We start from the raw sequence: 12018 nt of genomic DNA, 5'->3' as shown, positions 1-12018 counted from the left end.
TGCGAGCGCCGGGGGCCAGAACCGGGAGCGGGGATCCCGGTACCCATCCAGCAGCAGCGATCGGGGCTCTGGGTGCCCATCCAGTACCCTGAGCCCGCTGAGTGAGGCTGGGACACGCACATCCCACCGCCATCCCAGGGGAAGCAGAGGCTGAGGATGGAGGTGCAGTGGTTGCACAGGCTCTGCAGAGACTTGAGAGCACTCGTGCCCCTCCAGGCCATGCCAAATCCTGCCAAGGAGCCCAGGTCTTCATGCTACAGCACCCAGGAAAGCCAGGCCGGCAGCAGCGTGGGGACACACACACACCCCGGCCCCCCAGAACCTGCTGCCTGCTCTGCTGGGATACTGTGGGACAGGGGAGATGATGGGCTCAGCCCCACAGCTGCTGGAGAAAGGACAGGGGATGCTGCTGAGATGCTCACAGATGCTTTCAGGAACCTCAAACCCCACTGTCCTTCCCTTCACCCCATCCCCAGACAGCCCCGAGGCCGGGGAGAAGAGCTGGAGCTGCAGGAGGATGCAGTAGTGAGACAGAGCAGGCATGGAACGGGACACCACATCAGTGCCTGCTGCAGCTCTCCAGCCTGTGCAAGTGGGGAGACTGGGAAGGGAACCGAGCTGCTGGGAGGGCAGGTGTGATGCCAGGGACATTTATTGGCGTGGCAGCGCACTCCCCACGGAGAGCTGCAGTTCCCGGCAGGATGCGGAGCGGAGCATCCCCAGGGAGCGATGCTGCCACGCTCCGGTGTAAAAACAGTCAGTTCCAGGGACCAGGGCGAGCGGCTCTTCCTCACTCCTCCTCCTCCTCTTCCTCCTCCTGCATGGCGATGGGCTGGCGGGCGGCCGGCCCCGCGCCGCCGCGCTGGATGGACACGATGCCACTGAGGAAGGCGTAGCCCAGCATGGCCGCCAGCCCCACCAGCACCGACAGCAGCTGGTTCCGCCGCTTGTGTGGGTCCTCCTCGGCCTCATCGGTGCCCGCTGCCCGGGGGGCGCTGCCCGGGTGCTCTGCTGGGGGAACAGAGCCAGGATGCGGTGAGGGCACAGAGCACCCTGAGCCCACTGGGGGGGGGGGGGGGGCACGCATCTCACCTCCGTCCCAGGGGAAGTAGAGGCTGAGGATGGAGGTGCAGTAGTTGCACAGGTTCTGCAGGGACTTGAGGTGCTGCTGCAGTTTCCCATTGGGAAGTTTCGCCTTCAGGAGCGGCGCCAGGCGGCTGAAGACGAAGGCGTCGAGGGAGGCTGGCCTGGGGCACAGAGACCTGCCCTGAGTCACTGCCCCAACCCAAAGCCATCAACCACATGGGCCACCCCCTGTGCCCCAGGGGAGGGCAGGCAGCACCTCCTCCCTCTCTGCTTCCAACCCCAAGGTGAGGACAGGGGGGAGCGGGATGATCCCACCCGGGAGCTGGCTCCAACAAGAGATGGGGCTGGTGGCATCTCCTGCTGCCATGGAAGCCTGGGGGCTGCGGGTCCCCTGTGGACCATGGGGTCGGTCCTGTGTGCGTGGAGCATCCTCCCCCTGCAGCCACCTACGAGTCTCCGAAGAAAAACTTCTGGGATCCGAGGCGCTGGGACAGGAGCGTCAGACATTCCCGAGCATCCCGGTACAGCTGGAGCAGGAGGAGAGAGGGCTGTCACTCCCCAGCCACGCAGTGGAACACGGGGAGCGGGACCGGAGTGCTCAGCCAGGGTGAACCCCGGAGCCCGATGAGGAGCTGCTGTGCCCGAAGCACATCCCCTCACCTCCTTCTCCAGCTTCTCCTCATCTTCCATGTAGCTGTCTCCCCACAGAAGCTGCAGCCGCTCGAGGTGCTGCTTGTGCATGCAGTTGGGCAGGAAGAAGTTCAAGGGGAAGGGGATGGTTTCCGCGTACCACTTCCGCGTGTGCTCCACGTAGTTCTTTGCGTCCACCCAGAAGGTGTGGATCTGCAGTGGGGAGCACCCCATGCCCAGGCTATGGTGGGGCTGAACCCGTGCCCGGCACTGCTCACCCAGGCACTGAGTGCCCCAGAGACCCCGAGGGGCTGAGGGAGCAGCGGGGTCACCACCGCTGCCATAGCAGAGCCCAGCACCCCCATCCCTGCTCCTGCTGCTCCAAACCCTGCGCTTTGATCCCTGAGAAGAGAACTCACCAGCACCGGCAGCAGCTTCTCCTCCAGCAGGGACACGAAGGCCAGCGTGTCCGCCCCTTGCGCAGCAGAGAGGTCGTAGTCAGCGTTGTACTTCTGCAGGGCAACACAATGGGACGATCCAGCAAGGAAGGGCCAAATCCTGCCCCCTCCTTCCAGGGGTCTCCAGTGCCCCAGGGGTGCCCCTCGTTACCCCCATACCTGTTTCCTGAGGTGGGTTATGATCTGCTCCATTTTGGAGATGGTGCCGTTGTCCCTCGTCTTCAAGGCCGGCAGGCGCCCTGAGGGCAGGAGAGGGGATTGGTGCAGGCATCGGTGCCGGGACAAGGGCTCCCTATGCTCGGGTAAGGGATGCAAGGCAGAGGGGCACATGGTAGTGCGAGGGGGTGCAGTGGGACAGGGGGAGCAATGGGGCAGGGGATGCAATGGGACAAGGGGTGCAAAGGGGCAGGGAGTACAATGGGGCTGGGGGTGCATTGGGGCAGGGGATGCAATGGGGCAGGAGTGCAATGGGGCAGGGAGTACAATGGGGTGAGGGTGCAGTGGGGTGGGGGTGGTCGAGGTGAGAACGTAAAGCTGCAGGGGTTTGAGGGAGCACGATGCAGTGGGGGTGCACTGGGGCAGGGGGTGCCCTGGGGGGGTTGCACTGGGTCGGATGGTCCCGGCTGCCGGGCGGTGCCGGTAGCCCCGGGGGGGGGGGGGGGGGGGGGGGGGGGGCCTTACCGGAGGGGCTCCTCCAGGGGCTGGAGACCCGGTGAACCTTCAGCGGCGCGCCCGTGAACCGCGCGTACGTCTGCAAGGGGAGAGCGGCGGCGGGAGCGGGGGCTCGGCCGGACGGGGCGCACCGAGCCCGGCCCCGCCGCCGCCCCCGCCCCGGCCCCGGCGCCGCTCACCAGCACGGCCAAGCAGTCGGGGTCCACCGAGGGCAGCCCCCAGCCCCCGGCCCAGCAGAACAGCTCCATGGGCGCCGCCATCTTCCCGCCCGACCCGGAACCACACGGGCCGGCTCCGCCCGTCCCCACCGCGGGGCGGCTCCGCCACCGGCCCGGGGCCGCCCCTTGTCCGAGCGCAGCTCCCGGGGCTGGGGCGGCCGCTGCCGCCGTCCCAGCGCCCCGCACGTGTCAGTGGAAGGGGAACGGGGCCGGGAGCCCGCTGGCCCCGGAGTGACGGGAGCTCCCCGGGGGGGAGGCTCGGGAGCAGCCCCCGCCCCGTCCCGCCGCTGCCCGGGGCCGCTGCTCCGCTCCGAGCCGCTGGCGCGGGGCTGGGGCCGGGAAAACGGCGCTGGGGCGGCCGCGGGCGTTGTTATGGAGCCGGGGAAAACAGCGATAAACACGGCCGGGGCCGCCCGCCCGCCTTGGCCGGGGCTCAGCGGGGAGCGCCCCGAGCGGCCCCGGGCGCTGCAGCGGGCTGCGGCGGCACGGACCGGACCGGTACCGCGCGGCGCTGCCCAACCGAGGGATGCCCGCGGGGCCCCGCGCTGCTGCCGCCGCCCGAGAGCAAAGCGGCGCTCCCCCGGCGGCCCCGCTCTCCCGGCCCGGGGCGCAGGGGCAGAGCTCCCGGGGTGAGCTCATCGCGCTGCTCCGGGGCTTGGGCCGGGGCCCGGCGCTGATTTACGCCGCTGAGCGCTCCCAAGCGCTGGCTCCGCTCCCGCCGGGGAGCACCGCCCGCCCCGGGGGCTGGCACCGGGGGATACCCCGGCAACGCGGCCCCCGCCGTCCCCGGCTCTCCCGGGCTGGGATGCTCCGGCGCTGCTGGGGCAGCTCTGGCTCGCTGTAGGGCGGCCCCAGACTGCCTGACCTCCCGGTGAACCGGCGCGCAGGAGCTGCGCCAGGGCCGGGCAGCGCGGGGCTGCCGGTGGCTCCCCCGGTGCGCCGCGTCCCCCCCCGCTCCTCTCCCCTCCGCCGCCGGGGTCCCCGGGATGCGCGCCCGTGATTGACGGCTCTTTGTTTCCTCCTCGCCGGCAGCCCCGGCCCCTCCCCCGTCGCGCCACCCCGCTCCACCGCGCTCCGCTCCGCACCGGCGGCACCGGCGGCATGGGGGCACCGGCGGCCGCGGGGGGCCCGGCGCTGGGCGCGCTCCTGGTGCTGCTCCTGCTGGGCGCCGCCGGCGCGGCTCGTCAGGGGCTGCAAGGTAAGGGGAGACCGGGGCGAGGCGGACGGAGACCCCCGGCCCCGCTCCCCGGCCCGGGGCCCGCTGACAGCGGCTCTGCTCGCCCCGGGAGCTCTGGCAGCCGCGCTGCGGGCACCGGGGCACGGAGGGACAGGGGGACCGGGGCGCATTCATCCGAGGAGCGCGGGGCGGCCGCCGGGAGCAGGGAGCCGCCGGTCCCGATGCGAGCTCGGGGGCTCCAGCGGTGCGCGGCTGCCGCTTGTCGGGGCTGCCGCTGCTCTGCCCGGTGCGGCTGCACGGAGCAAGCGGCGGGACCGGGCTCTCCGCGCCTCCCCGGAGCGCCCCGGGCCGGGCCGTCCCTGCAGGAGCTCCGGGTCCCGATGCGGGGCGGGGGGGGGGCAGTCCCGCGAGTTGCATCCCCGCTCTGCGGGGTCGTCCCGGGTGCGGGATGCCGGGGGCCGGCGGGGAAGCCCCGGGTGCGGAGCGGGGTGCGGAGCGGGGCAGGCTCCGGGCCGGGGTCCCCGCTGGGCCGCCGGTCCCGCCAGTGGCGGGGGCTCCGCGGGTCCCTCCCGGTGGCGCGGCCGCGGCGCTGCCGGTCCTGGAGCGCCACCGCGCGGGGCCGGCGCTGGGCGGGGCCCGGGGATCTCGGGGCTTCCCCGGACCCCCGGGGCCCGGCGGTCCAGGGACCTCCCCCGGCTCCGTCCCGTGGGCCGGGCCGGGCCGCGTGCCCCGCACCGGGCGTGTCCGGAGCTGCGGGTCCCGGTTCAGGGGGCGACCCCCGCGTTTGGCTCCCGCAGTCATCGACCTGCTGCTGGTGAGCGAGGCCCGGCAGATGGCCAGCATCGCACACAAGATCCGCATGGAGCTCCTGACCGTTAACGACGTTTACCTCCTCTCCACCTTCCGCCTGCCCCCCAAGCAGGGGGGGACCCTCTTCGGCCTCTACTCCAAGAAGGACAACACGAGGTGGTTGGAGGTCTCCATAGTGGGGAAAATCAACAAAGGTGGGCCCGTGACGCTCAGAAGGAAACGGGGACCGAGCCACTGCCACCCGAGGGGCCCACTAGGGATGGCACCGGGTGCACGCTGGTCCTGGGGGGCTGCCAGCCCTGGGGCAGGGGGGAGCTGACCGCCTCTCCCTGCTGCTCCGCAGTGCTGGTGCGTTACCTGCGGGAGGACAACAAACTGCACTCGGTGAACCTGCAGCACGCGCACGTGGCGGACGGGCAGAGCCACACGGTCATCGTGCGCCTGAGCGGGCTGCGCGGGGACATGCTCAGCGTGGAGCTCTACGTCGACTGCAAGCAGATGGACTCCAGCGTGGGGCTGCCCGAGCTGTCCGAGATCCCCCTGGCAGAGGTGGAGTCCATCGAGGTGCGCACGGGGCAGAAAGCCTACCAGAGGATGCAGGTGAGTGCTGGGACCCCCCTTGCTGTGCCTTTGGGGACAGGCAGAGCTCACACCCCCCCCCCCCCCCCCCGGCTGACCACGTCTCCCTTTGTACATCAGGGGGTCGTGGAGTCGATGAAGCTGATCCTGGGGGGGTCCATGAGCCGCGTGGGGGCCCTGAGCGAGTGCCCTTTCCAAGGGGATGAGTCCATTCACAGTGCAGGTAATGGCACACCTGCCTCTTGCACCGGGCAGAGCAGGTACGGGGTCACCCGTGTGCTGTGACACACGAGGTAGGAGGTGCCAATGTGCTGCACAGAGGGGTGCTCCTGCCCAAGTGCTGTGCATGCATGAACCAGGAGCAGCCCTGCACTGCTGGGCTCTTGGCAGCACTCAGTAACATCTCGCCTCTCTCCTTGGCAGTGACAAACGCGCTGGCCTCCATCCTGGGTAAGTCTCTGCTCCGCTTCCCTCCTTCCCTGGCATGAGGGCAATGGCAGTGTTTGGGGCTACACAAACCGCCCCAGTGCCCCACGTGCCTGCCGGCCTCAGGATGTGGTGGGTCGAAGGGGTTGCTACAGGGGAAGGGAACCTGTGTGGACCAGGGAGGAGGAGGAGCCGTTGCTTGTCTTGTCCTCCCGCTTCCCAGCCCGTGGCCCTGGGAAGCTGCATCTGCCTTGGGCTGACCCTGTCCCTTTGCTCCTGCCCAGGCGAGCAGACCAAGGCGCTGGTGACGCAGCTGACCCTGTTCAACCGGGTCCTGACTGAGCTGCGGGAGGACATCAGGGACCAGGTGAGGCAGGGGGGGTGGTACCGGCCCTCCCTGGGCTGGATTTCCCAGGAGCATGCTGCCAGGGGACGCTGCCCCCCCTGACGCTGCGCTCTGCTGCCGCAGGTGAAGGAGATGTCCCTGATCCGCAACACCATCATGGAGTGCCAGGTCTGCGGTGAGTGCTGCGAGGCTCTGCTCCCACCTCAGGGGGCAGAGGGCGGCCCTGTCTCACCCCTGCCCGGTCCCTCCTCTCCTCAGGCTTCCACGAGCACCGGTCCCGCTGCAACCCCAACCCCTGCTTCAGCGGCGTGGACTGCATGGAGACCTACGAGTACCCCGGGTACCGCTGCGGGCCCTGCCCACCGGGGCTGGAGGGGAACGGCACCCACTGTGCCGACATCGATGAGGTGGGTGCGCTGCAGATGGTGCTTCCTCTGGCCGGGAAGGGCTCCACTGGGATGCCCCGGGGCTGTGGCCATCCCGAAGTGTGGAATGCCGTGCTGGAGGGTGAAGGGGTGTTTCTCCCTCCGCAGTGTGCCCACGCCAACCCCTGCTTCCCTGGCTCCAAGTGCATCAACACAGTCCCTGGCTTCCGCTGCGAGCCCTGTCCCCGCGGCTATCGCGGCAACACCGTGTCCGGTGTGGGAGCTGACTATGCAAGGGCCAGCAAGCAGGTGAGTGTGGTGCTCAGCCCGATCCCTGTGGATGCTCCTGGCTGCGGAGCTGCGGGGACGGGTGGAGGATGCTGCTGGAGGAGGGACAGGAATGGGCAGGGCTGCAGGGAGCAGCCCCATGTGATGGCTTCTCCCGCCCTGCTCGCAGGTTTGCACGGATATTGATGAGTGCAACGATGGGAACAACGGGGGCTGTGACCCCAACTCCATCTGCACCAACACGCTGGTGAGCAGAGCTGCCCCATGGCCTGGCACCTGAGGCTGCTCCGCTCCCTCATCCCGACCCTGCCCTCCCTCTCCCAGGGCTCCTACAAGTGCGGTCCCTGCAAGTCTGGGTTTGTGGGGAACCAAACGTCCGGCTGCATCCCGCAGAAGTCCTGCAGCACTCCCACCTCCAACCCCTGCGACATCAATGGCTTCTGCGTGTTCGAGAGGAACGGGGAGATCTCCTGTGCGGTGTGTGAGGGGACAGGGGCAGGAGGAGGGCGAAGCCGGGGGGGCACGGGCAGCGCTTGGTCCTGCCATGGCCTTGTCCTGCTTCCCAGCTCCTGATTCCTTGTTTCTTCAGTGCAACGTGGGCTGGGCTGGCAACGGCAACGTGTGTGGGCAAGACACCGACCTTGATGGCTACCCTGATGAGCCCCTGCCCTGCATTGACAACAACAAGCACTGCAAGCAGGTGGGTACCAGCGGCACGGTGGGGCATGGGCTGTGCTTCACACCTCATCTCCTCCTCTCTGACACTGTCCCTGCAGGACAACTGCCGCCTGACACCAAATTCGGGGCAGGAGGATGCTGACAACGACGGCATCGGGGACCAGTGTGATGATGATGCCGATGGTGATGGCATCAAGAACGTGGAGGTGCCTGTGGCTTTTGGGGTTGTGCTGGGCAGGGGGCTTCTCCCTTTGGCTTGGTGCTGACTCCTTCAAGATGCTTCTCTTAGGGCTCTGGGATGGTCATGACTGGAGATGTCCTGGACTGAGCCGTGAGGGAATGTGGCGTCGCCCACCAACCACTGCAACGTGGGCATCCCTGTCCCCTTTCTCACAGGACAACTGCCGGCTCTTCCCCAACAAGGACCAGCAGAACTCGGACACCGACTCCTTCGGGGATGCCTGCGACAACTGCCCCAACGTGCCCAACAACGACCAGCGGGACACAGACAGCAACGGCGAGGGGGACGCTTGTGACAACGACATCGATGGGGACGGTGAGTGGCTGCGGGGCTGCCCTGCCCTGCTGCACCCCGGACTGTGGGCATCCACCCAGCGCTGTCCTTGCAGGGATTCCCAACATGCTGGATAACTGCCCCAAGGTGCCCAACCCTCTGCAGACAGACCGGGATGAGGACGGGGTCGGGGACGCCTGTGACAGTTGCCCTGAAATGAGCAACCCCACTCAGGTATGGTGGGGGCCCGGTGGGGAATGGGGGTCCTCAGGCAGCACTGAACCAGGGCACTGCTCTCCTCCAGACAGATATGGACAGCGACCTGGTAGGAGACATCTGTGACACCAATGAGGACAGGTAGGGACCACGAGGAGGTGGGGTCACCACCCTGTCCCATCCATTCCTGGCTTGGAGGCCTGGGAGAGGGGATGACGAGGTCTTTGGAGATGGCAAGGGTGCTGGGACACGGTGCTGGGACCCCAGTGTGCAGCACTGCTGTGACCCTATTCTTGCTGGCAGTGATGGGGACGGGCACCAGGACACCAAGGACAACTGCGCCGAGATCCCGAACAGCTCCCAGCTGGACTCGGACAACGACGGGCTGGGGGATGACTGTGACAATGACGATGACAACGATGGCATCCCCGACTACACAGCGCCTGGCCCAGACAACTGCCGCCTCATCCCCAACCCCAACCAGAAGGACTCGGATGGTGAGGGCAGGGTGGGCCGGAGGAGGCAGAGCCACACACGGGCTCATCCCAGCCTGACTGGGCTGCGTGTCCGCAGGGAACGGGGTGGGCGACGTGTGCGAGGAGGACTTTGACAACGACACAGTCGTGGATCAGTTCGACGTGTGCCCCGAGAGCGCCGAGGTGACACTGACCGACTTCCGAGCCTACCAGACCGTCATCCTTGACCCCGAGGGGGATGCTCAGATCGATCCCAACTGGGTCGTCCTCAACCAGGTGTGGGTGCTGCCCCCTGTGTTTCTGGGGCCGGAGCTGGCAGAGGGGGAGCAGAGCAGGGCCCGGGGGTCCCTGGGGACTCCCCTCACCCGGCTGTCCCCATCAGGGCATGGAGATTGTGCAGACCATGAACAGTGACCCGGGCTTGGCTGTTGGTAAGAGATGCTCTCCCACCTCTAGGTCCTGTGGGGCAGCCCCTCTGCTCCTGTCCCCCTGTGCTGGGTGGGTGAGGGCTGGTTCTTTGCCCCACAGAGGAGTGGAGGGAGCTGGGGTGGGGGGTCCCGTGCTGGGGGAGCGGTGTCCTTGCAGCGTTTGCCTGCCTGTAGGCTACACAGCCTTCAACGGGGTGGACTTCGAGGGCACCTTCCATGTCAACACTGTCACCGACGATGACTACGCCGGCTTCATCTTCAGCTACCAGGACAGCGCCAGCTTCTACGTGGTGATGTGGAAGCAGACGGAGCAGACGTACTGGCAGGCCACCCCCTTCCGTGCCGTGGCTGAGCCGGGGCTGCAGCTCAAGGTGGGTGCTGGCCACCCCTGGCGCCAGGTCGGGGTCCCTCCCCATTGACTCCCTGTGCACCCACAGGCGGTGAAGTCCTCGACGGGCCCCGGGGAGCACTTGCGCAACGCGCTGTGGCACACGGGCCACACGCCCGACCACGTCCGCCTGCTCTGGAAGGACCCGCGCAACGTGGGCTGGCGGGACAAGACCTCCTACCGCTGGCAACTGGCCCACAGGCCCCAGGTCGGCTACATCAGGTGAGCAGGGCCCGGGGTGATGGGTGATGGGATGCGGCTGCTCCTGCCATGATACAGGGGGAGGATGCTGGTGGGGGGGACCGGTCCACCCCGTGGGACCACGGCAGCGGGGGGATGCCCTGGGGAGGGGTCCAGCCCCCAGTGTGGTCCAGCTCTCGGGGGGGGGGGGGAGGACGCTGTCGGTGGGGAGGGGTCCCTCCCGCTGGGACCGCGTTTCCCCTTTAAGGCTCCCGGCGGGGCGGCCGTCGCGGGGGGGCTCCGCGGGCCGTTCCTGTCCGCCCGGCCGGGCCCCCGTGGCCATTGTCCCGTCTCCATGGCGACCCCGCGGCCGCCGGAGCCTTTCACATGCAAAGCGCCCGACAAAGGCGGCGGGGCCGGGGCCGGGGGCTCCATCGCGGCCGCGGCGGGGGGCCCGGCCCGGGGCGGGGGGTTCACCCTATCCCACCCGCCGCGGGACGCCCCGTTCCCGGGCCGGTGCTCGCATCCCACCGCGGGCCGCGATGCCCCAGCTCGGTGCCGCCGGCCCCGTGCCCCGCTCCGGCCCGGGTCGGGGTGCCCGGCGCTGCCCCCGGCGGGGTCCCGCTGACCGACCGGGTCGCACCGTTCCCTCGCCAGGGTCCGGCTGTACGAGGGCCCGCGGCTGGTGGCCGACTCCGGGGTGATCATCGACACCACGATGCGCGGGGGGCGGCTGGGGGTCTTCTGCTTCTCCCAGGAGAACATCATCTGGTCCAACCTGCAGTACCGCTGCAACGGTGAGCAGGGCCCCCCGGCAGCCCCCCGCTTTACCCGGCCGAGAGCTCGACGAGCACCTCCCGCGGGGGGTGGCTCGGTCCCGCTTTACCGGAGCTTCCCCCCCGCTGTGTCCCCGCAGACACGATCCCCGCCGATTTCGAGCCCTTCCGCCGGTTCCTGCTGCAGGGACGCGAGTGAGCGGCCGCGCCCGGCCCGGTTCCCCCCCCGCACCGCGCCGGCGGCACCGCTCTGGGCCCCGCTCCCGGCCAGGCCCCGCTCCGGGCCCCCCGCGGACTTTGCACTGCCGGTACCGGCGCGGCCCCCCCCGCTGCTGCTCCGGTCCCTGCCCGAAGTCTGGCCATAAAGTTTTAAGTGTTTTCTAGCCTGCGCGCCCCGTTCCTTTGGGGAGGGGGGGGCGTGGTCCCGGTGCCTCGAAACGGCTCAGACCCCCCCTCCCTCCCCCCCCGGTGCTCTCCGGTCCGGTGGTCGCGGAGGGGGGGTTGTGCCACCGGCGGAGCCCGCGGCGGCGGGAGGCCGGGACGAGTGCAATATTGGTAGGCGAGCGCACAACACTGCACCGCATCCCGGCCCTGCCGCCGCCGCGGAGGACGCGCACCGGACCCGCCGCTCGGGCCGCTCCGTGGGAACTGCGCGGTGCGCGCCGAGCCCCGGCGGCACTGCCCGGTCGCCATGGCGACGGCTGTCCCGGCAACGCTCCGGAATGTGCCTCCCCCCCCTCCCCTTCCTTCCCTGCTCCCGCCCGCCCGGGAGCGCGCGGGGCCGCCACCGGCCCGCCCCGCGGCGGCGGCGCCGGGCCCCGCTCTTAAAAGGGCAACGCGGTGGGCGCGGGGCTGCCCCGCCGGGACCGGGACCGGGGGCAGTGCCCGGGGCAGCGCTGCCAGACCCCGGACCGGGGCCGCGGCGCGACCGGGGCGTGCGGGAAGCGGGGGGTGCCGCGCGGTGCCGAGAGCCCCCCGGTCCGTCCGGTGCAGGGCGCGGCGGGGCTGAGCCGCCACCACGCACACACAACCCCCCCCCCTGCCGCCACGGGCACCCGCGGGCTCCGGTCCCGCTCCCGGTTCCCGTCCCGGGGCGTGTCGAGAGGACCGGGTCCGCCAGAGGGCGCCGGAGCTCAGTCGCCGCCGGGGCTGGCGGGACCCAACCGGGACCCAACCGGGACCAGAGGCCCCTCGTACGGCGCCGGGGCCGGGGGTCGCTGCCGCGGAGGACGGGACCCGTGTCCCCCCCCCTACGGCGAGTGCTCCATCGGTTGTACCGAGGGGAATGTTGAACCGGGTGTGGGTCC

At 69.8% G+C, this 12018-nt stretch overlaps 3 protein-coding genes across 5 annotated transcripts in view; 1 reads left to right on the top strand and 2 right to left on the bottom strand.

Annotated features, from left to right (window-relative positions):
• Positions 1-4167, bottom strand: part of FDPS (farnesyl diphosphate synthase) — a 50900-nt gene extending 46733 nt beyond the window's left edge. The window contains exon 1 of the mRNA XM_057398235.1: positions 4133-4167. Within this exon, the coding sequence (XP_057254218.1) occupies positions 4133-4167 (35 nt within the window). The remainder of the gene's footprint in view (positions 1-4132) is intronic.
• On the bottom strand, positions 637-3183 carry MTX1 (metaxin 1). The gene is made up of 8 exons (XM_057398215.1): positions 3026-3183; positions 2856-2925; positions 2334-2413; positions 2136-2228; positions 1747-1929; positions 1537-1613; positions 1093-1247; positions 637-1011 (listed from the first exon to the last, which is right to left on the bottom strand). The coding sequence occupies exons 1-8, from the start codon at positions 3104-3106 to the stop codon at positions 791-793; spliced, it is 960 nt and encodes a 319-aa protein (XP_057254198.1). The 5' UTR covers positions 3107-3183; the 3' UTR covers positions 637-790.
• On the top strand, positions 4095-11094 carry THBS3 (thrombospondin 3). 3 transcript variants are annotated; one of them, XM_057398200.1, is made up of 23 exons: positions 4095-4262; positions 5039-5245; positions 5395-5651; positions 5751-5853; positions 6054-6080; positions 6341-6423; positions 6526-6577; positions 6661-6809; positions 6936-7076; positions 7225-7302; positions 7380-7532; positions 7645-7755; positions 7832-7939; positions 8130-8289; positions 8363-8481; positions 8552-8604; positions 8767-8960; positions 9037-9215; positions 9322-9370; positions 9542-9738; positions 9805-9977; positions 10593-10732; positions 10852-11094. In XM_057398200.1, the coding sequence occupies exons 1-23, from the start codon at positions 4166-4168 to the stop codon at positions 10908-10910; spliced, it is 2889 nt and encodes a 962-aa protein (XP_057254183.1). In that variant the 5' UTR covers positions 4095-4165; the 3' UTR covers positions 10911-11094. The 3 variants fall into 3 exon arrangements, with proteins under 3 accessions (XP_057254183.1, XP_057254184.1, XP_057254182.1); XM_057398199.1 differs by lacking the exon at positions 4095-4262 and having other exon boundaries at positions 4679-5245; XM_057398201.1 differs by lacking the exons at positions 4095-4262; positions 9805-9977; positions 10593-10732; positions 10852-11094 and having other exon boundaries at positions 4677-5245; positions 9037-9217; positions 9542-9665.
• Positions 11095-12018: the final 924 nt, after the last annotated feature.

This window comes from Pezoporus wallicus, unplaced genomic scaffold (assembly GCF_028554395.1).
Source record: "Pezoporus wallicus isolate ANWC-B61680 ecotype Strahan unplaced genomic scaffold, APGP_CSIRO_Pwel_v1 contig_14644, whole genome shotgun sequence".
Lineage (NCBI taxonomy): Eukaryota > Metazoa > Chordata > Aves > Psittaciformes > Psittacidae > Pezoporus > Pezoporus wallicus.
This window is presented reverse-complemented; position numbering and strand designations above follow the sequence as displayed.

Coding starts and splice junctions, on each gene's coding strand:
- MTX1 (XM_057398215.1), bottom strand. CDS start 3,106: ATGGCGGCGCCCATGGAGCTGTTCTGCTGGGCCGGGGGCTGGGGGCTG. Junction 2,926..3,025: donor CCGACTGCTTGGCCGTGCTG/GTGAGCGGCGCC, acceptor CTCCCCTTGCAG/ACGTACGCGCGGTTCACGGG. Junction 1,930..2,135: donor AGAAGCTGCTGCCGGTGCTG/GTGAGTTCTCTT, acceptor TCCCCACTGCAG/ATCCACACCTTCTGGGTGGA.
- THBS3 (XM_057398199.1), top strand. CDS start 4,690: ATGCCGGGGGCCGGCGGGGAAGCCCCGGGTGCGGAGCGGGGTGCGGAG. Junction 6,424..6,525: donor GGGAGGACATCAGGGACCAG/GTGAGGCAGGGG, acceptor CTGCTGCCGCAG/GTGAAGGAGATGTCCCTGAT. Junction 8,290..8,362: donor CAACGACATCGATGGGGACG/GTGAGTGGCTGC, acceptor CTGTCCTTGCAG/GGATTCCCAACATGCTGGAT.